This window comes from Lutjanus erythropterus, chromosome 2 (genome assembly GCF_056507025.1).
Source record: "Lutjanus erythropterus isolate fLutEry1 chromosome 2, fLutEry1.hap2, whole genome shotgun sequence".
Lineage (NCBI taxonomy): Eukaryota > Metazoa > Chordata > Actinopteri > Lutjaniformes > Lutjanidae > Lutjanus > Lutjanus erythropterus.
This window is the reverse complement of record NC_139318.1, coordinates 34,815,972-34,843,672: the sequence shown is the minus strand read 5'-3', so window position 1 is coordinate 34,843,672 and position 27,701 is coordinate 34,815,972. Positions and strand designations below refer to the sequence as shown.

At 38.8% G+C, this 27,701-nt stretch overlaps 1 protein-coding gene across 1 annotated transcript; it reads right to left on the bottom strand.

The window, feature by feature from the left end:
* Positions 1–789: 789 nt before the first annotated feature.
* LOC146332011 (vesicle-associated membrane protein-associated protein B/C-like) lies at positions 790–26,675 on the bottom strand. The gene is made up of 6 exons (XM_084738076.1): positions 26,410–26,675; positions 18,220–18,372; positions 9,423–9,526; positions 7,601–7,681; positions 5,936–6,115; positions 790–2,734 (listed from the first exon to the last, which is right to left on the bottom strand). The coding sequence occupies exons 1-6, from the start codon at positions 26,465–26,467 to the stop codon at positions 2,579–2,581; spliced, it is 732 nt and encodes a 243-aa protein (XP_084594202.1). The 5' UTR covers positions 26,468–26,675; the 3' UTR covers positions 790–2,578.
* Between the last annotated feature and the right edge of the window lie 1,026 nt (positions 26,676–27,701).

The window sequence follows — 27,701 nt, the reverse complement described above, 5'->3', positions numbered from 1 at the left end:
TTGCTGTGGCCAGACAAGTCCACATTTCAAATTGTGTTTGGGAATCATGGACATTGTGTCCTCTGGACTAAAGAGAAAAAAAACATCTAGATTGTTACCAGTGCTAACTTCAAAAACTAGCAGATGATATGGGGGTGTGTTAGTGCCCATGGCATCATGGGTAACTGTCACATTTGTGAAGGCCCCATTGATGTTGAAAGGTACATACAGGTTTTAGAGCAACATATGCTGCCATCTTTTTCAGAGACGTCCCTGCTTATTTCAGCAAGACAATGCGAAGACACATTCTGCATGTGTAACAACAGCACAACTTCATAGTAAGAAAAGAGTTTTGAGAACTAGACTGGCATGCCCGTAGTCCAAAACTGTCTCCCATTGAAAATTTGCGGCCCATTATGAAGCACAAAATACGACAATGGAGACCCCGGACTGGTGAAAACCTTAAGTTGTATATCAAGCAGGAATGAGAAAGATTTTGACTTTCAAAACTTCAACAAATAGTGGCCTCAGTTCCCAAATACTACTGAGTGTTGTTTTTGAACATGTTGCAGGCATCAAACTAAGCATGAGCGCATTTTTCCAAAAAACAATAAAGTTAATGAGTTTGGACATTAAATATCTCGTCTTTGTACTGTATTCAACTGAATATAGGTCCAAAAGGATTTGCAGATCATTGCATTCTGTTTTTCTTCACCTTTTACACAACTTCCCAACTTTTTTGGAATTGGGATTGTAGAACGACGCTCTCCACTGCTGTTTTTTACTCATGCAAATTTGGAGATGAAACAATTTGAGAGTTTGTTTCTTTTTTTTTGTTTATTTATTTCTGACAAAAAAATAACCATCGGCTCTGGAACAGTACAATGTCATCATGTGGTCTCCTCAAGGCTATAAGCTAGGCTGTATGCTTCTCCCCCCCCACCTCCTCTCGCTTAAGAAAAAGAAAAAAAAACCAACCCAGAAACGTTGTATGCTGCAGGAAGATCAAAGGAGAGACACTCTTAATCCTAGTGCATAAAAAATGAACACGACTTCAAATGCAGTGAGGATATAACATTAATAAGCAACGGATAAATGCTGAACAAACACCAAAAAACTGAACACAGGCCTGCAGTGGAGTGAAAAAAAAAGAAAAAGAACAGCAAAAATCACCAGCAGTGGAGAGCAGGCAGCTTAAAACACTCAGTTGATCTCTGACATACATTTGCCCCAAACAACACAGAATGTCAACAAATGTATGGCTCAGCAGGAAAATATGAGAAAACAACAAAAGAGCTGGAAAAGACCAAGGTCCCTTTGTTAGGACACTGTAACAGGACCTCAGTGTTGTCGATGTTGTCAAGGAAACTCATAACCAGTCGCTTCTACATGCACCTTCTGCACGTGTGGTTTCTCACTATATGTATGCATGCTTTCTGGGTCTGTGCGTGTATATATATGTTAATGTACTGTATATATACCTCCATCTTGGCCTGAGAATAACTTGCCCAAACAGGTCACAAGGCAAGACTTTCATCTGGAGAACATTTACAGATCCTACAAATCTGGAGCTCATTTCTGGTAGCTGCAATATTCTTAAATGCTTCTCAATCCTAACAACAACAAAAAAAATTACTTAAAATCATAAAAATGCAACAAAAACACAAAAGAGAGAAAGAAAAATCAGAAAATGTAGTTGTGCAAACCTACAGCCAAATGACATATTATTATCACCATTATAAAAGCAATTAAATTAGATTCAAAAAGTCCAGATGCAACACTCTGTGTGAACGCATGCAATCAAACATCCCCCTCTGACAAACTGGGGATGTGGTGAGCACTGAGTGATAGGTGACGGGAGTAAGGTAGAGTGAAAATTAAAAAAGGACACGAGGAAAGAAAATACCTATGGTATAGTGTTTCATACACTGATCAAGGTTGCTCTACAATCAAAAGACAAGCCGATTTTACAAAGCCAGCGATTGGAGAAGTCAGTTTGATAGCCCTGTGTGTGAAACCCCGACTGTGTGGATCATCTCTCTGGTTAATCCCTTCCTTAAAGGGGGTTTAGCTGGAAGGAACACCTGGATATACTGTACAGTGGGGCGGGGATTACGTATACATATACATAGGCTCTGGCCTCCGTCATTTAGAAAAAGAAACAACAATACACTAAAATGACATTCGCACAATTGCAAACTGACTCAATCGCACCAACACGACCTCGACAGTGTTAGAAAATCCATTGGTTTGAATCACTAGCATTAAATCTTGTTACCATTACCCCCCACCCACAGAACCAGTCATCTGTATACATGAAACTTTGGGAAGAGGGCCAGAATGATTATGTGATGATTACGTAGAGGCAAGACCTGTAACAGTAGGTTTGTTCATAAGATGATGAATCGTTTTTTCTTCTTTTTTTTTCTCCTCATACATTACTTTTGAAATTTTTTACATAAATGAGACTGAATCAAAACTAGTACCACCCCCTCCCCACCCAGCGGATATGGCATTTCTGATCCAAAATCCCAGATCCCGTGTTTGTTTTCATCCCCCTGAAAGCATGCTGAGGCCGACCGAACTGCGCTGCCATCATCTACAAGACCAACTTGCCAACAATGACGCCCACCACAAAGAAGAGCACAATGAGGGCCACCGTGCGGGCGGTCAACCCTTCTTCTTTCTTCATGCCGACTGAGGAGTGCTGAGATGACATCATGTTGCTCTTCCTCATCCGCAGACCATCGTCCTCCTGAGAAAGAGGGGAGAAAAAAGAAAGTGTGTAAAAAGGTGTGAGGAGGGCAAAAGAAATAATTGAGAAGCAGCAGGGTTCCACCAATAATTTTAGGACAGAGGTTTGTACTTGAGGCTGCTGAATGACATTATTTTGCACGTTATTTTGGTGGACTGGTTCTGGCCTGCGGGCCGTATATCTGACAATCCTGATGCAGTGGGAGGCAATTCCACAATTTGGCCCTGGCTACAGAAAAACCACGGTCACTTTTATGCCTCAAATGACTTTCTGTGATGGAAGGCAGCAGCTTATCTGATTACCTCAGTGTTCTAAGAGGACAGTGGCATATGTTGTGAGATATGATGGAGCTAACTCATTCAAAGCTTTGAAAACGATCACCTGTGGCAACAGAAAGTGTTCATTGAAAAATTTTAACATATCACCCAGTCCTAACTGGTAGCTAGTGCAATGACATTAAAATCTGAGTAATGCGGCAGGATGTTTTACATTTTGTTAGCAGATTTGTTGCTAACTGAGGGCATGACAGAGTAGTCTGACTGACTCAGAGATACAGTGTGTTGCAATAATCCTGGCAAGAAAAAATAAAAGCATGGGTTATTGTCTCGAATCTCGAAAAGGAAACATATGCTTCCTTGCTTAAAACTCTAAGATGGTAAAAAGAGGCCAAGATTCTTGTTTATTTTTTTGGGAATTTTATAACTTTACTTAGTTAGGACAGATGAAGGTACGACAGGAAAGGGGGAGAGAGAGTAGGGAATGACATGCAGCAAAAGGCTGCAGGCTGGAATTAAACCCACGACCACTTCAGAGGACTGACAGCCTCAGTACATAGGATGCATACTCTACCAACTGAGCTACAGGACACCCAAATATTCTTGAAGGGTCTGGGATTATGAGAGAGTTGCCCTAGGTCACAAACTGCATTTTTAGGAATATATGGGGATCCAAAAATTAAAAATTTCTGTCTTACTCTCATTATTAGTGATCCAATACTTGATCATTTAGGCAGTCAAACAGGCGTTTCTGTGTATCAGGGTAGCAAGGTCTCAAGGGGAGGTACAACTGTGTATCGTCAACGTAACAGTGACAGGACACTGTGGTTTTTCATAATGTGGCTTACGAGAAACATGTACAAAGAAAAGAAAAATACAGCTAAGTTATAATCCTTGTGGTACACCATACAAGAGGGGGACAGACAACAATTGTGGGACAACAAGTGTGTGGGAAGAGGGAGAGGGCTGTTGGTGGTGGGAGAGTGAAAAGAGACGGTCAGTTCGTCAATCAGTCAATAAGATAAGACAGTATTTATTTACTAGCTCAAAGAAATAGGATCTGCTTAAATCTTCATCTGACCCAATCCCCCGAGGACTGCAGAAGGCGCCAGGCTTTAACACACTTCATTTCCCAGCAGCGGGTGGGGGGGCTCTCTGTTAGTATAATCTCAGCCGCAGGAGCAGCCAACAGTCGTTCTGCCTCTGGCAAGAACTTAAAGGGGAGGAGGAGGTGGTGGTGGTGGTGGTGTTTGAGGGGAGGACGACTTTCTCTTAGCTGTCTGTGGTGTGTTTGTGACTCATTTCCAACCAAACCTTAACAAAATCCAATTTTAAACCTTGCTTCACTGATCGTTGTGATTGATGTCATACTCATTGATTTGCAAAACAACCTTATGAGCTCCGAGCCCTGAGGTCTGCCACTGATTATGGATATGAGCTCTTTCACTTAACACAAACCTCAATCTTGAGTTACTGTCTCTGTTCAAGTAGAGCAAAGGGCGGAGGACACCACAACAGCAATTCCCATTTAATTTGCTTATCTTGATTGTGCACATCAATCAGTACAAAAAATAACCAAGAGACACAAATGTGACTCTGGATGTTCAGTGAGGTCATCTGCTGATTTTGATGGTTGAGATGAAGAGGTTTTCTTTGCTCTCTGTTTTTTATTTGAGCCTGAGGACAGATTGGTTGGATGTTTGAACTATACCCTGAGTTACAAAAGTCAATGTACAGAATACAGAAGAGGTGAAACAATTTTAAGACCCTGTTCCCTCTCAAAGATGCGCCTCCAGCGCTTAGTGGCCCCAGGGCAGAGCACCCCAGGCCTCAGAGGCAGCTGTGAGGCCGTCTAACAGTGGGATGAGAGGCTAGTGCACCACACACACCACTGTCCCCACCTTCAAAAATTATTCTCCACATGCCTCTTTGGCACTCATCGGTACAGGCACCATGACATTGAACATAATGAGCCAGAAGTTCTGTGTGGAGCTGGGACGTGCATGCACAAGTTGTGTACCATAGACTAGACAACTGTAAGCAAAGAAGCTACTGGAAATGTATCACAAGTTGCAGGTTTTTCAGCCACTGAATCAGGCTTTCACCATCTGAAGGGACGTATGCACGCATCCACATTTTTATAGCCAACTTTTAATAGCCAACAGGAGCACCCTGTGTCTGAAATGATCTGTGAATGGCTAAAGTCTACTGTCACATTCTAGATTTTCAAAAGCCTGAAAACAGAGCCAAGAGGAAGAGCAGACATCTTGATTTATCGCATCAACGAAAAAACTGAACATATAAACTTCATAAAAGTACATTTTATAGTAGAACTGTTGTATTGGGTTGCATTATAATGTATGGGTGTACCTAATACAGTGGCCACTGAGTGTATATTCAGTATAAAAATACACCCAAGCCATATAATCAATGGTTGTTCTCACTGTTTGTTTGTTTGTTTGTTTTTGTTACTCATTTTAATGCACTAAATTTAAAGTAAATCTATACAGCAACTTCTGCAAATTCAGTGCCTCTGCTAACATTAGATGAAATTCTGTTTTAATGAAAGATAAACGGCTTATTATACAAACATCATCTAACATGGATAATAAGATGAGATGCATCAGGATATGATTAAGTTCAGCAGGTGGTTGATTGATCAATCACATCAAAGGCAATGAGTTGCAATGTTAAGGGGGAAAAAATGGAAAATGCTGTTTGATAATCACCAGTACACCGGGACACATTTTAGCCAACAGTGTGCATCCATTTGAAGTTAATTTAAAGTTTGTACTAATCAGATGGCCCCGTGTCATCAATAATTTACCACTGCAGGGGAAAACCCTGAGACTACTGAGATACAGTGATACCTGTGTCTTTACCTATCGAAATGAACTGATTGTGGACTTTGAGTCATCTCACTCACCCTGATCTGTTTGTTTTCTTCCCGTAGCCTCTGAGCCTCCATCTGCAGCCTCTTACACTCCTCCATGATCTTCTTTACCTCCCCATCATCGAGGGTGGAGCTCAGTGACTTCGGAGGCAGCGTGGAGGAATCTGACTTCAGCAAGCTGGACGACATCATCTTGTTGGACTCCATGTCATGCTGTAAGAGGGTTACATGGCGACAAGTTATAATGTAATAAGTTGTCTGTTTCTGCTACAGTGTTGCCATGGTGATTCTGACCAATGACTTGGCTGGCACACAAGTGCAATTTTATGTTTATATCTAGAGTCTTGCAGCTTTTCATGTGCAGTATATGCACACTCAGAGGGCTGCAGGAACACAGAGCCTCTATCTCTGTGTCTGTGGGAGAGTTCACCCAGGAGTGTCTTTCATAAGTGGATCAAGCTGGTTTCCATCAGCATTACCTCTAACGGACTCTGTGGTGCACAGTGCTGCTGACTGGGAGCCGTGTGTATGTATCGCACAGCTCATAATGAATTGAAAACAACTACTATGGGTCCTTTTCCCTCCTTGTGTTCATGAAGCCAGTAGGCTCGGCTCATATCATGAAGAGATAACGTCTCTACAGCTGTGTGGGGTCTGAAGGGAATCACAATGATAACAAACTGCATGTGAGAATGAACAAAGTGGCCCTTTGAAGGGCAGTTAATGCCTGAAAGGGTGGCTGAGGTGGAGGACAGGGAAAAAGAGCGAGATTAATACTAAAAATTTAGTAGGGATTTTACAAGATGTTGAATATTGTGATATTGTTTTGAAATTCTGCATACATAATCCAAGCATTTATTGTTTAAGACTGCCGATTTTTCATGCTTAGGTCATTTATTAATAACCTGACACACCAAATGATTTGTTACACAGAACCATTTGCGAATTTGTCCTTTGAAACTGTTTGGAAAAGGGCAGGCATTTTCAAAAAACACTGGGCAGGTGACTGGATAAACCAGCTGTCTATCACAGCTAACTTCAATCAGTCAGAACAATGTCAGGTTACTACCAGCAGAGCCAATTAGTAACTGAAAGTCTTGCTGAAGCTGGTTGGGAAGAGAGCAAAAACATCTTTTCCATCAAGCGCTGTTTGTTACATCCCTAAAAAACAGCATAAAGAGGACAGACAGAGTGAGAATGAGAAAGAAAAGGAAAGACAAAGAAGTTGGGACAAGATTAGAGTGTGAAAAGAAGAGGAGAGATGAAAACTAAAATGCGACAGGTGATCAAAAGAGATACTGTACAGGACAGAGAGAGAGAAAGACAAGGCAGATACAGCATTGTATTCATTGTTGTTTTCCACCAGGGGTGCTAGAAAACAATAAACATCATCTATAAATAATGCTCCACCTCCTTGAGACAAACAGCAACAAGCAAACAAATGCCTCTACAGAAAAAAGCAATGAAAGGTATAAATTTGTTGTATGTGTTGAAAACCAGCAGCATGGTAGAAAATGAATGACAAACAAATTAAAAATACATCGTGGCACCCTGCTGAGACCTGGGATGTTGAACATAGCAGCAGGAGGCACTGGGACACATCATTCTCTGTAGTTTCTTTGATACAGACTCTGTAGTGACAACGCATAACTGACATGGTGAGGCAAGGAGAGACGTGGAGCAGTATCGTGTGCTTACCGTTTTTTCGTTCTCCACTGGCATCTCAAAAACACACCGCAGCTTGGAGTCCATCAGCTCTTCTGGTTTAGCCTCCTTCCACTAGAGACAGAGAACCAAAAATAAAGAAAACCATTAACACATTGTTACTTTATCTGATCAAAGGAAAAGGCACCTTTGCAACTGTGTTAAAAGGTCAAAACGACAGCCATATTTGTGTTGTACTGTTATGTGTTTATAGCATATCAGGTTTATTGGCTTCTATGCTGTTATAATCCAATGAACACGTATGTTAAGAACTAAGAAAAGGGAAAAGATGGTTTCAAGTATGTCAGAACAAGAGCAGCAAAGTGAGTGTAAGAGGGTAACACACAGCTGTTAATGGCTCTTCACTGAAGGCTCACATAACTTAAAACCTCCTGCTGTCGGAGAGTCTGAGGCTGAGGCCACTGAGCAGAAACAGCAGAGATGAGGAATAATAAGTTGTTCATGTTTTGTGCTTTACTCTTAATTATGAGATTATGGTGATAAGGGTTTATTGTTGTCTGATTTACTTGTCTTTGTGTAAAATCCTTTGAGTCTTAGTTATGATATGATAACAGGTTTCTGCACCGTCTGGCTCCAATAAATAAAATATTGCATTTATTATTTGATGACCAATATGCCCTTTTCTCTCTAAGAGCATCCAGATGAAGGCATTTCTGACTGAATTCCTAATTTTTATGTATTCTGCCACCACCTCATCTAGTATTTTCACAGTTTCAGAAAAGCAATTTAGATTCTGGACTTGCATTGTAAATTGAGTTTGATAAACGCTTTTAGATCACCCACTTCTTCTTTCTCAGTTTACAGTTCACAGTTTACATGTCTATGACAGTGTATCCTTATTAAAACTAGGTTTTCTGTGGAATTAGGTATATTTTCAAATTTCAATGATGTATATACATGTGGGAAAAGCATTTACAGTATGCAGAATAAGCTGTAGTTCTGTGGTAGTAGTTATAGTAGAATCTTTCAGGATGTTTGTCAAGTTGTCATAATTAACAATACTTCCATCCTTTTTTGAGACAGTACATTTTAAACGATACAAATCCATTAATTATAGTATTGAAAGAACCAAATACGGCTGGGCGATATGGGCCTGAAATAATATCCCAGATTACTCCTCTCAAAACATGTATTGAGTATTGATTCATTTTCACAGCTGGACTGTTATTGGGGAGATCTGATCTGTCCATTATTCCTTGAATCTAATGTGAAACAACAATGGAGAAAAATATACCACCTGGATGACTGTAGCTCATCTCTGTTTCACTCAATCTGCTTTCAAGTCTAACTTCTTTTACAGTCTCAGGCTTGCACAATTACTCACTGGTATTCAGGCTCTACCTCAGTGCAGCATGTTTTTTATAACCGTCACTCAGGTTGATTATGAGTGTCTGTATTTTCATGAGTGAGTCACAACACCATACCAAATTCTCAAAACACTTTTTGGCATGTTAATGATGATTAACTGTAAGTACGTTGGCCAGTGATTGCAAAGATGACTGAGACCACACACACTGTCATGACTGAACTGAGTTCACTGTGTTTTTTTATTGCTGCATGTATGTCAGCACTGCAGCACAGTCTCTCGTCCCAGCTGGGAGATTGTGATCTGTAGGCCTCTTTCGTAATAGTTTAATGTATGTATTTCCTGTCCTATCAAGGGCAAGAGGGGTCACAGTGTCTGATGAATGAGTGATGGAGTTACTTCTGCATGGAAAGCCTTTTTGTCTTTGAGCATTTGCAGATAAAAACATACTGATGGTGAAAGATGACTTTAGGAAGGAGATATACTCACCACTCCCTCCATGTCGGTCATGTCAGGAGGTGCTAACATGGACTGGACCATGAACTTGTGTTTGCTCTTCTCATTGGGATCGTAGTCAAAAGGCTGCAGCATAACTGAAATACAAAATGACAGTCAGTGTCAGCATAGGAAGGAAAACATAAGGTAGAGATTTTACAATGTTTTCTCTCACCCTCATGAAGAGAAATGTTATAGCAATGCTGTAAAGTGACAGAGGACAGCGGTTCTGGGATTAAGAACACTCAAAGGGCTCATAAGAAAATCCTGCAGGGCTGTGAGAATAGAGGAGGAGAAAACCCCTATTTGGTGTCACTGTTCACATTTCACAGATTATAGGAAGCAAAGAAAGGATGTAATAATTTGAGTCTTGTAAGAAACTTAAAACTTGAATGCACAATATGTAATTTCTCTCTGAATCAAAATAACAACAAAAGATAGCTTTAAGGACATCATAAAGTAGTGTGGGGGATCGTGGGAGTTGTTGTCTTCATTGTTAAACAACCACCACTGCTGATGAAAATCTGACGTGACTGGCAGAAATCATATTCATGGATGAGGTAATGTATTTAAGTTTACATCACATTTAAATGCAGAAATGTAACTATTAATCTTTTTTTTAACCATTATGAATATATGAAGTTCCACTGATAGCAATGCTCTCTTTTTTAGTAATGCCCTGATCACATTCACACAGTTACACATTCTCTGGTAAAAGCCACCCTGTACAACCACAGTCTAATCTGCCGGCCACTGAGCAGCTCCACTGGAGCAGTTTGGGTTAAGGACTTTATCCAAGGGCACCTCAGTGACTTTAAAGCATTGAGATACACTGTATACATTAAATTATTTTGGGGCATTTTATTCTGTGATTAGACAGGAAAAGTAGAGAGATAACAGGAGTAAGGAAGACAGAGAGGTTTGTGGTTGAAGTCCATCAGGGCATCCTACAACATTTTAATATTTTACTTTAAAAATTGTGTGTCTGAATGAATACGGGCAAAATTTCCTTTTTTTTAAAATTACAGTTAGTCATTTCAAGTGGTGCTGTAAAAATTAAAAAAGAAAAACTCATAGAAAATGCACGTGTCCAATATTTAAATAACTGTGTTCAACTTGTTTAAACTCAACTCATCATTTTTCAATTTTGATCTATTTAAGTGCTTTATCCAAATTTGTGAACCATAAAAATACTAACAATCAAGTTTTTGAAATGATAAATCTCATCTACAAAGAGGGGAATCCAAACCACATGAATTCAGACACATGGTTTCCAAAGCATAAACAGTACACAGTTAAAATAAATTCAGTGGTATAAATAATACCAACATATGCTGTTAAAATGCACAAAGACATATTAATTTAATTATAAGACTAAGAATATTAGGAATATTATTTGCCTCCATACATATCTGTGCTGTGATGAAGGTTTTTAAATAACCTTTGCTTTATTATAGATGTCACAAGCCAAAAAGATTGTTAACCACTTCTCTAAGAAGTCACATATGGTTCTACTACTAAGTCACTTTAATAAACTTCACACAACATATTTTAAGATGATTTGTTTCCCTTTAGTTTTTTTTTTTTTCTTTTAAACCTCATCCTCACTTTACATCCTCGGAAAACTCAGGAAAACGTCCGATGAAGTGTCTTGTTAGTATCCTTCAAACTACAGGAGACAGACATGGACACAATACATAAATACGAAATGAACACTTCTGGAACCCCTGCATTTAAGCCAGTACTCCTCTTTGTCAGGAACTTTCCATCTCTCTCCCTTTCTAAACTGTGTCCACTCCTCGGATTAAAGAGGAATTAGTGAGGATCAAATACCCATGTATTTTTCAAACGGTAAACTAGGGTCTCCATCTTCAAAGCTCTTGAAGCTCTTGCCCGTGCTGCTTGGAAAAAGTGGACATGATTTATTTCTTAGTTGGTGTTACCATGACGGCGAAACACTGACAGACCTACAAATACCCCAGGGGGTAATCTTTCTAACAGCTTCCAACCCTGTCTTTTTCTTTCTTAACATTACATATCGCTCTAACAAAAAGCAGGTGTGGAGTTTGGAATACTACTTTAACCCATCACCACATCAGTCCTCTCAGTCAGTGGTGTGTTATTTGATGTCATTCCAATGACTGCGAAGGTATTTTAAAGCTGTAACGATGATTTACCATGATCGCTTTCTTATGTCAGTGTTCAAGTGCAGAGGGGGATGAAAGTAGCTATTGATTGGTGATCCTTTCCTCCTTTGACTTCAGTATTTTAAATGAGGGTGTAATTGAAAGGCATATTTTGACATCAGTACCAACTATGTCCACAATGCCTGCGTGATTCTTTGGCTTTCACTAGAAACAAATGACCTCCTAATTTCAAAGGCGGTGGAGCTATCAAGGATGGTTTTCATATATGGCACATGCCAATTCTCCCCAGAGTGGAAAACCTCAGAGATGTAGTGCACCATTACAGCAATCAGGGCAGTTCAATATCGCAAACCAGAAACAGACGGCATGAACAGATTGAGAACGTCCTGTTTGAGTCAGACCCAATTTGCACGGCCATCTACCTTCGGTCCAAGGGGACAATACTAGAGAATGGAGGCAGGAAAGCATGTAAGTTCTTTGAGCAACAGTGAATAACATAAAAAAAGGCCCTGAGCCAAAGCCTAAGATGGAAAAAACAACACACGGTGGGGGGAAAAAGTTATTTAAATCATCTTTGATCTACAGTCTTTGAACACACCTTCACAAAAAGCTGCTCCTGCTAATGGCATGATTTAGCATTCGTACTTCACGCTGGGCAATCATTTATAAAACTCACAGAGGCTAATTGTAGTCAACACGGTCAAGCAGGATGGTAATCGCCTGCCTGCTTGTTGATGATGAATGGAACCATTAGAGGGGTGAGGGAGGGAGGCAAGAAAACTTTCCTTTCCTGTCGCTAATTAATTGTGTCCCACGAGACAAGATGCTCACATGCTCACTAACTATTTACCTTGAAGTGCTTACAGAGTTCCACCCATGGTTCTTGTTCACTCATAATGACCACACAAACAGAAGAGAATTATTACAGGGCCTGCACAAGATTTACTGCCGTAGGGCTGCAACTAATAATTTTCTTTCTTTTTTAAAAAAAAATCCACTGTTTTGCTTTGTTTTGGTTTGGTTTTGGATGTTCTGTCTATTTAAAGTTAGAAAACAGGCCTAGCTAAAAGATATTCCATTTGCAATGGAAAGAGAAAAGGAGGAAATCATCACATTTAAGAGGCTAAAACTAGGGCCAGCCAACTGGACAAATACATCAGCTATCTGTGATTGGCTGAGTCCATCACTGGTTGTTTTTTAGTGTGATTTTTGTCATTTTATTAGGCCAGTATGATGGTGTTCTGAAGAACAATTGAGAGCCGCTGCTCAGCGACAGACTCATTCAGCTGCATAATACAAATCCACTGAGACAAATATGAGTGACAGGGTTACAACATTAAGTATGACTGAACAAATAATTGAAGTTTTATCAAAATTTTAATATGGTCTAAACATCAGACTCTACAGACTTAACATCTTTGTTTGGCACAAATCCCCACAAAATCACGCCAAATCATTTTAATGTGTTTTTAAATGAAAAACAGAATAATGACATAAAAATGATCATTCCCTCTAATATCGGAAATCATGCAATCCTTACAATATTTAAATATTTGTTCAAAATCGTTCAGTCCTCTCATAGAGTCAGAATATTTTCACATCTAGCTTGGTGAATTGACGACTTACTTTGACCAAACCAGAGTTGGTAATTGTTGAAACAGTGAAAAGACTAATCAAGACAGTTTTGGTGAGTTTTAACATTATTTTGTTTTTGTCTGTCCAGTAAGGAAGTGTGTCTTACAATGAGCTAATAAGGCAATAGAGAGTAAAGAGAGAAACTTGGATTCAGCAGGTGCATGGTGGGCTTTTTTCTGTTTAAAAAGGAAAATAGGTAAAAGAATATTAGCGAACGTACACAGCAAACACGCCACTCACACATCTCCCAACTGAAACTACAGGAGACAGACACATAGACCTGTGCAAATATATCGGCAATTGCTGGTTGTTAGGCTGACGGTGGCCAGTTGGAAAATTTAAGACCAGCAGCCAACTGTAGTTAAAACCACAGAAAGTATGGACATTCTTTGCTTGAAAAAAGAAATTTAATCCAGAGAAGTTGACTGTAATGACTAAATAACTGATTTATGAATCAATTGTTTCAGGTCCTCTCTTTGGCTTTGGGTGTGATGACTGACAAAATCTGTGTCTCAGTTCCATAAAAAACCATGGTGTCATGATGTGATATGTGCTCAGTACAGGAAAAATAGCCAGTCAGTGTCTGAGAATGTGTCTTAGATTTTTACATTTCCTTTCTTTAAATGTCACTCAGTTTCAATAAAAGTATAAAACTTGAGACCTCAGCATTTCCCTGACCCATTTAATGTGAATTCTCGACAGAATAGCAGAAATCAAAAGATGTGCTTGACAATATGACAAAAATAAAGAAACAGAAAACATGTCTCAGTTCAACAACCAAAGCAGTGCACTGATCAACAAATCCAGAACACAATACAAGGTGAATTCACTTTGAACATTACGACACACTGATGTGACACAAAACGAGACGTGATATGACACATGATACCATACCGCTCATTGTTCTACTCATATCTATAACAGTAACCTTTTCATACAGATTCATAAAAGCCTTGCATGTAAAAGGGTGCTCCCCGTCTACTTTGTCCGGTATTACTCAACACAAAAACCTGGTCAGAGATCAGGAAACCTACCGAGACTATATAGCGTGGGAGTGAGGAAGAGAGTGAAGTCAACCGGTGCTGTCGAGATACAGGCCTGGAGGGAAAACTCACCAGGATGTAAGAGCTAACTCTCATAAAACATATTCATATTCAGGCTTCTCAGGGTTGCAGGATCTCACACTTCTGATTGTGCTCCCCTGGGCCCATCTAATTCAATATAATTCAAGAGGAAAGAAAATACTGAAGCAAACGTACTTCAGGGTGGGAAGTAACCCAGGAGTCGACAGCATTCAATCCACCACAATTGAGCAGAAATCAGCTACCACTTAGAGGTTAAATTCTGTTGAAATAGTGAAATGGCAAATGTGGCTTTTAAATACTGATGCGGACCATGTGTATGTGTGTGCCATATTAGCAGTGTAAGAACAAGCTAATGAAGCCAATTTAGATAACTGCAATAAAAGAATTGTTATTTTTTATTGTGGTATGTTATTTTGCTTTCTGCCTCCCTTGGAATGACAACATGTCCCGAGTATGTCAGACGAACTTCTGACACATTCCCAGAAGCAGCTCAATATTTGTGGACACAAGGATTTTTGAGACATTCACGCCACATATTTTTCCACTGGATGCTGTTGCTACATAACACCAATCAGCCTCAGCAACATTCCTGTGGTCATGGCTATGTTGAACATATACAGTTACAGATGGGTTGAGCTTCAAAAGCACTGTGTATCTTCAGCTGAGCCAGCAAATGACACATCTTGAGTAGGTACTATCCAGTGACAGACTGCAAGTAGACGTCTATGTAGCTTTTTTGCTGCTTTGTTAAAAATGACAGACCAGAGACATGAGACAAACTGGACTGAAACAAGTCACCAATCCTATGCAATCTGCTTAGATGGAGAACAAAAAGTCAATAGTACAATATTTTGGCCAGAATACTGATATGGATAGTGTGATGTTATTTTAGGGAATGACTATCTGTGCTTTCAGAGTATCTTTACAGAAGAACAAGAACAACCAAACAGTGTTTATTTATCTCAGCTTGAGCAGTCTATGATGTAGTTTTTAAGACCAGGATAACAGAACACTGTGGAGGTTTCTGGTAAACAAACAAAAGTAATACTGACATTCAGTTTTACACAAAACACAGTGTGTGTATCCTTGAGGTCTAACAAACAAATGCATTTCTGTCTACATAGAACAGTTGCAAAGTTTCTAAATATTCTGCAACCTCTGTTGTGCATTTGCTTGCTAGTCTCTTTTCACTGCTTTTTCTGATGTTGTGGTGCATTTCTTGGCATATTAAGGCACCTGTAGATCAACTGAATAATATGAAACTACAGCAAAGATTGTCACCCATGTGCATGTGTATTCATATCCTTGTCCACTCATAGCACTACTAGAGGCCAAAAACTCCACAACTTTGAGCTATAGTGAATTACATCACAACAGTCAGAAAATATTTATCCATACATCACATTATTAATACAGCACAGCGACCAGTTGTTATGCAACTCTTATTAGGATTTGATGGCCTTGCACACCCTCACAGGTGTTTTTCCTGATCATATCTCTGCTCAGATTGCAGGTAATCAGACAATGCCAGGCAGTGAGTTTCTGTAAGCTGTAGTGGTGTCATGATTCAATTTGACTTTTGATTTTACAGTCACAATTAAATTCGATTTCAACATTTTTTTTTTAGTACTGACAGCTATGCCATTGTCAGATGACGAGGCTTCAACAGATCATTTGTTTTATACCCTCACAACTCATGACATTTATATTTTCAAATTCTTTAAAAAGATCCATGTGTGATATAACTGTGATATACTGGTAAGCTACACTGTGTTGTCTCTGAAGTAGTGTTTTTTTCTTCAGACACATGCCGGATGCCACAAGTACGCAGGGGTGGAGAGAAAAAAAAAAACATACTGTGAGCAGATTATGTTTTTAATTTCTATTATTGAATTTGAATGCTTATTTTGAATGATTTTTTAATTGAATATTTAAAATGTAACACCCCTAATCAGCTGATAATCAGTACTATACAGTATTGTTGGAGATACTGTTTTAAGCCAGTGAAGTAGGGCTGTCCTCATAGTTTTGATGATTTGAGTCATCAGTCAAGAAGAACCCAAATCAATTGCATTTTGTCATTTGAATTTCTGTATTTTTGTTTTTTAACTACGTCAGCGATCCAGGAGCAACAGCATGGCAGGCTGTAAAATCACCGCAAATTATCTAAATCACCATAAACCACAAAACTAACAATGATGGAAGTGGAGACAGGTGATAGAAACAGAAGGCAGTGTAACACCAGACCGTGAGGCAGGGCAACGGCTGCTGCGACTGTCAGTGAGGTTGGCTAAACCACTTTCAAACCTACTGCAGTTCTACTGTGATTAACTCTTTGGGTGACAGCCCAGCAGGATTTTATAACTGAACTATGAGCAGTACACACACTTTTAGTTTCTCTCTTTTAGTTTAGTTTCATGTCATAGATGATAAAGAGTGGCACTGAAATGTGACGCGAGTTAAAACATGAGACATATGTACTGTACACAACCACCCTCACTCCTGAGAAGAGGTCTAACCAACCAGAACAGGTGAAATCACCTGTTTGAGTTTACCACGGGTGTGCAGGGCTGTTAATAAAACTTTTTTTTGTCAAAGTAAATTAATGTGTGTTCAGTTTAAAAGCAAACAATGCCTGCAAGATAAGAACCCACAACAACTTATTATCTTGTTAAGTACACTGCTTTCAGATTTCTCCCTTAATACAGACTGGACAGAAAGAGGTTACAGACCATGCCATATGTTTGCCTATAGTCGCTACATTCTCAGAAGAGTAATCTCCTTTTGGGACTCAAACCTGTGACCTTTCTGAGCCTAATAAGGGTTAAAAATGATGGCAACTGACAGAGAGGACTGCGCTGATTTGTCGCCCACTGCTGACCGCAGGCTCCAGTGACACAGTTTGCAGTTGTTGACACCAGATAGGGCAGATTGTAAAATGAGTCTGTGGCTGTAAATGGCAGAGGTGGCACAGTGTGGAAACACTAGCCTGTACCTGTCTCCCTCAGTGCATGACTGGGAATGAGGCCGGCCAGGAGGGACGAGGGAATGCACAGTAGTGTGTGTGTTTATGTACAAAGAGCACACCCATTTAGGATACTAGGTAGATCAAAATACAAATAAAAACAAATATTTAGATCATCTTGAAAGAGCAGTTTTTTAGGCCAAAAAAGAGGAAAATCTGTCTGGAGCTGCAACTATTAAATTATCTATTTTCCTCTGAGACTTTTCTTTTTTTGGATTTGGCATCCATAGCTAGCCTAGGGAGTCTCAACACTGGCCATCAGCAAAGTGTAGTGGAAAATGTGCCGAGCTGTAGAGCTGTAGGCTAAAAACCAATTTCAATGTTAAAAAAATAACTGTTATTTATTTCCATATCATTTTTTGTCAAAGCCACAGCGGCTAGCGGATTCACAGCTGCAAGTTGCTGATGCCTGATTTAGATGACGTCACAAGTCACTGGTGTATCCATTAGGGCTACAAGTACGTATAATTTTCTGTTTCAAAGCCAACATATATCTACATTACATTTTCACTCTGTAATATTGGTCTAATAAAAAATAAATAATCCTTTAATGACTTTGCAGAGACATTTATTGACATGCAGGTGACAGACTGAGGACTGAAGGATAACTAATTAGTTAATTAGTATTTTACCTAAATACATGTACAATGTGGACTGGCTTTAATGTATTTGTGTGCATTGATGGATGCATTAATATTCATCAGTTAATATGTTATGTATTTTATGTCAAACGTGGACCCTAACAAGATTAGCTGATTGCTATAACATCAGCTCATAGGGATCCTTTAAACAAAGACATTTTTGATGATAAACTAATCATTTTATGGTAGCGGCTATATGTTACAGTAGCCTATAAGTAAATAATTAAGTGAATGAAGTTAACTTGCAGGCAACTTTACCTGAGACATTGATTGAGGTGCCTGCATCGATGATTCCACTGTTTGGCCGCACGCAGTACCGGCGCGGCGCTGTCGTCTTAACCTTGAAACACACATTCCTGTCTGTTGGGTTGGAGAGCTTGAGATTTGTAGTGACCACGTCTGAGAACGGACCTGAGAAGAAGGAAAATAAGATGGACACTTAGAAACTGTATTTGACAAGAATGTCTTTGAGTACTTCAGGAGAACATGAAGTTGTCTTTGACAAAATACACTTTTTTAAAAATTACACATTGTCCATCAGAGGCTGCAATCTTCCATTCAACAGAAATAAAAAATAAATAAAAAGGATCAAAAATTGCAGAAGCAAAGAATATAAAAAAGGCAAAGACAAATCTTTCAACTGCACAAGTCTTATTAAATGGCAACAAATCATAGGAACATTAATTCAAACTGGACAGAGAGCCATTTTAATTTTGATCGTGGCTAAAAAGACATATGATCTCACTCACCACACACATTAATTTCAAAATACTATTCGTCAGTTAAATTGTTTAAATGCCAAATGGTTGGAGAAAATGACACATGTACACAGAAAGACTGATGGAGAATAATACTGCCACTGGCATGTAAACTCAAAGAAGCCTGTAATGTGTTTGAGCTGAGCCGTCAGAGTGACATAATCACAGCAAATGAGTGTCTCTTAGTCAACTGATCAAAATACATCAGAATGCAAATCCATCATCCTCTGCTGCAGAAAAAAACACCAGTTTGCGTTTTAAAAAAAGCCCTGACAAACACAAAAATAAACAGAAAAGCTCAATCAGACACAGCTTGTTATATAAAATGAATATATTACGTCTTAACACTGCACTACACACTTATCAAAAAGGAAAGTAGAATGGGAGCTTCATTTCATTCAGTAGATGTGTGGAAACTGTAATTATATATATCATTCATATTGAAACACTTTGTCACAGCAGTGAACCGAATTTCATAAAGTTTTGTCAAATATTTAGCAGTGACACACTGTTACGATGTATATACATAGCAGAAACAGGCTGATCTGAGCTTTTTTCAACCCATGGAAATGTTAAATAAATTAGATAACTAAAATGCCAGTGGGTAAAGCCAATTAAAAATATATGACATGTATGTTAACACATTTAAATGTGGTCTATCAAAGCCTAACTGAATGTGACTTTAATTATAACAAATTCAATCTACTGCACAGAATTTGGACCTTCTGCCGCATATTTTCTTTATTTGACCTGACATTTAGATAAACAGAGTTTTACTGCCAATGCAACTAATGCAGGTTTTTAATATGTTTGACTGGAAGTTGTCCTCAAGATAAATAATTCCAGTCTGTTTCTCACATTACACCCTAAATATTGCGTCTCAGTAACACACTGTGGTGAGAATTAAACTGTAAATATGTCAAGGATGCAAACTAAGCCATCTGTTTTTTCACTTTCTTTTTATGTTACTATCCAGATTGATGGTGACTACTGATATCTCCTCTGTCCTTCTGATTAAGAAAATCAACTCTAACATCTGTTTACAAGGGTAAACTGCATGTATAAATCTACCAATCACGGGCTTCTACGTGATCAGAGAAGATGCAGTTTAGCTTCAACTAATTACAGCTATCATTGTAGATGCAGGCCACATCTCTCTGAGGCACTCACAAGGCCAGATGCATTAGGCTGCACAGATTTGTCAATAAAGCACAAAAGCCCTGAACAACAAAAAGTCACAGTGAAAAAAACCCCAGTGTTATCTAAAAGGTGAGTGAAGGTTAAGCGAGTTATCCATCTAAACTGTAGAACTAGATTGGAAGTGTTTTGATAGGGCAAGTCAAACTTTTTTCATGTTAATTTTAAAATGGTATTTTGTCTCTGGTCTTTCTTGCACATGTATCAACTACTGGTATTGGTATTGGTAAATTGGCTAGCTTAATTTCATTTTGTTTAATTCTTTCCCAAACCTGGGAAAGTCTATGTTCTGACACATTTTCCTTTAGTCTTAACCTCATTAAAAATCCCGGGTGGACAGAAGCTACATCCAATTAGTGTCTCATAATTTCTATTGGTTATGAAATTATATGGTGGTCAGGGTACGGCTCGACCTTGGGTAATGTCTGAGGTTGAGGGAGTAAAGAAAAATGAGAACATGAAGAAGGGGAAAGGTAGGAGAGGTATGGGAATAACCAACCAAGTTCACATTGCTGTGTGAAATTACCCCGTTTAGCCCTCAGGGTTTCCAACAGTGTACTTGCAAGGTCAGCAGCCCGCCAGGCCTAAGCATCAGGGATTTAAAAAAAATATAAATATATATTTTTAAGATGTTTTTTTAAACTATAATCATTATATGTGGGATACAAGTAGCAAAATCCTGTAAGACATAACACAAATTGCGTAGATTGTGTGCATGACTGAGTGTGTGGTCAAGAGATACAGAAGAGAGTGCATGTCACATTTTAAGTTCCTGTGTTGATGAAGGGGGTTAAATCCTAAGTTAGCAACAACTTCAGCCAAGGGTCACTTCGGTTGGACTGACAAGGGGAGATATTGGCCAGGATGGGAGAGTTATATCTGTGATCACACAGAAAACAGTAGAAATCCCTTACTTCTTGATTCCACTGGGCATGTTTGTGTTTTATTTTGAAAACTGACCCGATTCTCTATGCTGCTTCTGTGTCTGACTTTTTCATAAATTAATAGCCTACCCATTAATTTATTTTAAATGTCCATACTGTTACAGTGAACAAAAAATGAGATGCCTTGATACAACTAAAAAAGATCAGCCAATGGAGGGAACTGCATTGTGGAAATACTAGACTATATTTTAAATACTACAGGAGGCAAGGCAAACCTGTTTTTTTATCATATATATATATCATATTTCTCTGAACAAAATATTCTCAACAGCAAACTTCTATTATGTTATAACTTGTAATACTGCAGCCTCACCAACATCAGAGCAAGTAGATACATCAGTTACTTGTGAGTGGGGAAAATCCAACCTTCCCCCATGAAAAATATATAATAAGGTAATATTGGAAGGTGGGAAGGTAATATAGACAGTAATTCAGTCTAAACATTCAGTATGTGGATTGAATGATCCCATAATGTTTGTCATTAGGGTGGCCTAATTTTCAAGACCAGTGGATTCAGATTAGTCTAACAAAATATCATCATCAATATCATTTCTTTTGATTTCATTATGCACCCTGATGTGTTAACATGTAAGTTTGCTCAAACTAATCAGCAGCAACTGATATCTCTGATTTCGGGCACATTCTTCTGTCACTGTTTTTCTGGCTCTGGCACTGAAAGACGACATCCCCATTCTCAACCCCCAACAGAGATCTGATTGGCTTGTTTTTTGGGGGGAGAAAGCCACAACACCAGACCTACTTGAATTGCTGAAAAAAAATATGATGTGGGCAGCAGTTCAGAGGTCCAAAACAGAAGGCAGATTCATAAGTAGAGTTACTGCACTCACATTCAATACCCACCACCACATGAGCAAGCAGCAACTAACACTTTGATTCATCCTAAAATGACGAATGAAGTGATTGAATTTCCACTTTGGTGTAAGGTTTTCTTTTCATTTGAGTGGTAATGACATTAACAGAAAATCTGTTGGATATGAGAGCTCTTGCATGAGTACAGTAAGTAAAGTACCAACACGTGCAAACCTAATCTGGCTAATGCACTGACCCTGGAGAAAGTCCAGAGTCTAATGAGTCTTCTTTGATATTATCGGCACATTACACATATTGTAGTGCAACACTCACTGGTATCCCAGTTTAATTCCAACAAATCTCATTCTATGTATTTCCCAAGTGCTCCCTCCGAAAACCACAATGTTACATGCCATTAATTTATTACTGTTATTTCTGGCAACAGTTTCTTTATTGACAGGACAGTCCAGAAACTGCATAGCAAAATGTATCCAGATAGCTAGCTGGCAACAGTTAGTCACTCCTGTATTTTTCCAGTACCTCTAGTGAGAGCAGCAGAGCTAATTCATACTCAAGTGAGGGCCAGTGACGAATGAATGTATGACTTCCCAAACTTAGGGAATACAGTGCCAACAACTCACACTTTACATCAGTCACACTTACGGAAACTAAGTTTCATTTTGGAGCTTTACAGTATCGTTAAAAACCACATAAAACAAATATTATTCAGAAATGATTTTATGTCTATGAAGGAGGTCCAAATTTACTTGACACTTTGCTGCTGCATATTGCACATCATAGACATCTGTATTAGTTGATTTGGGTTCTGAGAAGAGCTTCAACAATTCATTGATTAATAACTTGTCAACAAGGGCTGCACAATCAGTCTAAATACTATCAAAATTGCAAAAAGACAATTCCTGTACTGCTGTAGGTATGTCCTGGACTACAAATTTTGTTCTCCAGATGTTAGAAGATATGTTTGTTTGACCATATCATATTACACATGTGACAATATTGTGTAAATAGTCAATTGCCTCTAAAACATACTGTATGCTTTGAATTTTCTTTTCGCTCTCGCTTTGTCTCCCTCCCCCAATGCTCCAAACAGACACACACTGAAGTGACACCATGACAAAACACACAATACGCAAAAGATAAAAATAACTTTTACTGATAACATTCTGTATTTTTATTTGGTCTTAACCTCATATGCCCTAGCTGTGGACAAACCAAGCCATTTGAGCACGTCATCTTGGGCTTTGGGAAAGACCGATCAACATTATTCAATATTTTCTGACATATTATAGACCAAACAACTAATCAACTGAGAAAAGAGTCAACAGATTAATCAACTTGTTGCAGTCCTGTCCAGTTTTGAGACATTGATCCTCTGATGGTGTTTTTCAAGCTGTTGAACCACTGAAAATATTCTTCAGAGCACAACTCATGACTTCATAAAAGTTTTGACAGTGAAACCAGTGTTTGTTGACCAACTTCTAGTTATCCAAATAACATTTTAACTTGTGGTTTTACTCTACCCATTACAAACCCCAAAGCTCAGCCAAGCCAAGTTTTCTAATCAAATTTAGTTTTCCGATAAAATAACAAATTAGGCTACCACAGTAGCTATTATAGTTAGAAAAACCCTTGGAGTTAAGAGAGGCACACGTGCTATGCATGAAAATATGGAGCTAGTTCAGAATTAGCACATACACCAGATTCAAGATAAAGTTTCAGCTCAGCAAACATCCAGAGCAACTGACACTTCCCTTCGCCTTTGAGCAAAGACAGAGAGGAAATTCAGACCCTCACAAGCTTGGCCTGACTTCTAAAGGCTTTTAATGAAAGGGACTCACGCCACCGACTACTGTACACCTGATCTACTACTTCCTGAAAGTTTCTCGGGACAGCGTCCAACTCATGAAAACCACAAACTGCAGTTAAAAACTATTATGAAGAACTGATATTTGAAGCTGTCGTTTTTCAAGGTTAGGTTTTATAAATAGCAGATAAAAAGTGAGAAGCCAGGATTTTTTGTGGAGATTTGTTAATATTACCCCTGACAAAGTCCAGTCCTTAACACTTAAAAGTGTTTGGCCCACAGATGGTCTGAGCCTCGAGCTAACAAGTTGCTCCTAACAGATGTACTCTCTATTCCTTGAAGTTTCACACTGTGTGCCTACATATTGGAGTACTGGCATGTGATTTGTGGTATTGTCTAGTATACTGAGAAGGGACAAAGTTCCTTTTGTCCGAAAAACAGTCATGCATCAACACATTAGAGTAGAGTAGACACTTGATATAGGTCTATGTGTAACATACTTGTTCTGATTGGTTGGCATGTGTGGACCAGCTCATTACCTCAGCTCTAAATCAGAGCGAGGTATATTAAACTACAAGTAACCATAGCAACAGAGCATCCGCTTCATGCTAAGTTACCAGTTAAAGAATAAAGCTGGCAATTTTCTATTTTTTCTTATAGCTCATTCCCCCAAATCAATTTAGAACTGATAAACAAGCCACTGCTACACTAAATGGCATGTTCCTTTATTACAATGAAGATAGTATAATTTGAGTCAATCCCACACAGTTAAGGTGCTGTAAATACTCACAATTGCATTAATCTATGGATCAAACTAGCCTCAATAAGGGCAAAGGAATCTAGGGATGTAACAGTTTGGTTTGGTCTGCCTTGTTGGTTTAGAAACAGCAGTAAATGAGCTCCTTTTGACACTATTTTATTGGGTGGAGATATTTGTTGAATCAGGACAGGTGGAAAAGAGCAGCTCTTTTCAAACAAGAGCCTTTTGTTTGTAGTTCTGTTTGTGTTTCATAAATGAATGTTTCACATAAGAATGCACTGCTAGAATTGTTGCTACAAAAAGATGTGTGTTTTGTATCGTATTACTGATTAATTAATTATAGATTGTAAGCATGTTTAACTATTGGTTAAGGAAAACACAAAATTTGCAACCCTAGCCCCAACATTACCTAAACCAAGATTGATGTGTTCAGTAAGAAATAATAGGCAGGAGGCTGATGTTCACAGACAGGGTAGGTAATTTGTAAAAGGATTGAGAAACAGATTAACATTTTGTTCCTTCTGGGTCTTTTCCTGGCATTTGTAGACAATAAGAAAAATATAGAATAACGGTAGTCTTATTTTGATTTCTCACAGGTGAAGCAAGGGCTGGGTAATACGGACAAAATCAAATATCATGTTATTTTTGACAAAATACTCCGATATAAATATTGCAACAATATTGTAGGGATGACCAGGAAAAACATCACTTAAGCCATATCAGAATGAAACAATATCAAAATCCCATATCAATTTTGTGATATGAGATTTTTTTAATATTATTATACTACCTTGCCCTGATTGATAATGATGTGATACAGTGGCTTACAATATTCTCTGAGGAGTCTTGCAGTGAAAATAAGAGTGGAGTAAACTGACATTTTTCACCTATGCTTTGTTAATTATTTCCACATATCAGGGCACTTCATTCAATACTATTACTCATACAATTTCCAGGCTTACCATGTCAAAGTCCTCTGATCAGCCACACAGGTAGCTAAAGCATAACAACACCTTAACATGATCAATACATAACAGAGCTATTCAACTGGCTGCCTGTGGGCAGTATCACATATCATAATCACAAATGCTAAATCATGCAGCCCTACCAATCTCTCATCTTATCCATACTGCAATCCATCAGTTTGGCATGATTTGATGAAACTCACTGACTTTTGGGGTAAACAGTGGTATATATATATTTCGGTGTCGCTGATTCTTTTAAGTGTACTGTTTGGGGTGCTCCGAGCATCATAAACGAAATACCACTGTATTTGATAGACCTGTAGGTGATATATTGAAACCTCACTACTGACCAGAGTAAAAGTTTGACTGTATTCTGAGGCCAACTGCCCTTTGAATAATTCAAAAAAGTATGAAACTATTCAGCATCTTACTCGAGAGTACAAAGGTGCCTTATTTCAAACTGTGGCAGGATCTCTGCAATCTGTTGCTGAATACAATAGTACCATATGTGTTTATGTAACATTATTTGGGCCTAAAGCAACGTGACATCTTGCAGCCAAATGCCGACCTGGACTAAGATGTCTCTCAGCGATAGTAAAGCCCAAATGATAAGGACGGTGGGCATGTTGATGACCCGTAGCTAAGACATACTGAGTAGCAGAGGTTGCCCAGTTATTTTGTCCTGTGAGCTGTCAAGTTATTAAATGACAGCTGGCTGGCCATCAGAGCGAGACAGCCAATCAGAGAGCGAGCTACTGTTAGCTAGCTAAACATGCTAAGGATGTTGCAGCTTCATGTGCAATGAAAGGTTGTAAAATTAAAGGGCATGTTTACACTGTCACATATTCACTATGATTTTCATTTCCCATTGGACATAACGTTTCGTGTCTGGTGCTTGTAGAGTGATTTATAAGCAGCTGCTGCAGCAGAAATGCTTCCATCGGCCTGGCTAGCTTAGCCGTTGGAAGCTAATCCAGCTAGCTAACAAGCTAGCTAGCTGCCGTGCTGTCAGTTGACCTGCCGTCCTTTCAGGGAAGCCTTCATCTTTCTATACGAGGGCTATATTATCAAAATGTGTAGTGTGGCTTCTCTCTTTGGTTACCGTAGCACTGTCCTCCCCCCTCCTCCTAACCCTGCAAGCAGAGGCAGCTCCCCCCTCCCCGGCCAGGCCCTCCCTCCCCTCTCTTACCTCGGAATTTCAGTTCGTGCTGAGGCTCCAAGAGCAGAACCTGTTCCGGCCTGGCCATATCCCAACAGCTGGAGCGGGGTTATCGCACTGCAACCAGTTCCTGTCGGCTACCCCCGTGTTAGGATGTTGTTGAGTGTTGCAACGTCAATAGAGGTATTTTATCAATGAATTAGCTGTGGATGTATATCCAGGCTGTCCCCCCCGGTCACTGGTGCTACTCGAGCTACTAACGGCTGTTGTGATGCAGCAGGAAGGGACTGAGAGACAGCCCGGTGACGTCACTGCCTCTGCATAGCCACCCAGCGGGGAGGGTGACAGCCAGCAGGGTGAGGATGGGTGATGCCAGGGTGCACCCAGGGATGGTGGGGACACCACCTCCTCACTGTTTTTTTAAGGAAACCTCAACCAAGTGAAAAGACATATGTATATATGTAGGTTTTGATTTCAGCACAAAAAAATTTTGCTAGTTATCACCTTTCTGGCTGTACAAATTTGAATAATCTTGTCTTGGTCCTTAAAGAATATTGTTCTGGTCAGTCACTTCATATGGATGGCACTACCTTCACTTATGAGGAGTTTATGACATTACATAATAACACCTTGTTTATGTAAAGGTTTTAGTACAACACCTTCTGGTGGACTATAGGGCTGGACAATAAATCAGTATTATATCAATATAATTACATGGCTTTGTTAAATACTTAATTCTGATTGGTGAATTACAGAATTCTAAGGAATGTTATTTCTATATAGCAGACCTTTGTTATGAAGAACAGACTGCTGCTATGAACACAGTTCTGATCATAAACTCTGGAGGAACAATAAAATCATTGTTAAATCACTAAAATAATTTTAAAATCAATATTTTGTGTCACTTAAATGTGTGCCATATATATGTATATATATGTATATATATATATATATATATATATATATATATATATATATATATATATATATATATATATACATGTAATAAGCCATGTAATAAGTGGGATAATGTACAGTGAGCAGTTGTTATTGTGAAATAAACCTCTTCAGAATTTACTTTATGTTATCCCTTTCTCATGATATGAGACTAGATATTGTCTTTGATTTTGGATATTATTATAGTGTGATATGACAGAAGTTTTGGCTTTTCCTAATTTTAAAGTCTGCATTACGGTAAAAAGGAAGTAATTTGCTAAACTTACCAGACTGTTCTAGCTGTTGTATTATTTATTTGCCTTTACCAACTTACTCATTATATCCACACTATTGATGAATATTTACGAAAAATCTCATTTTATCTT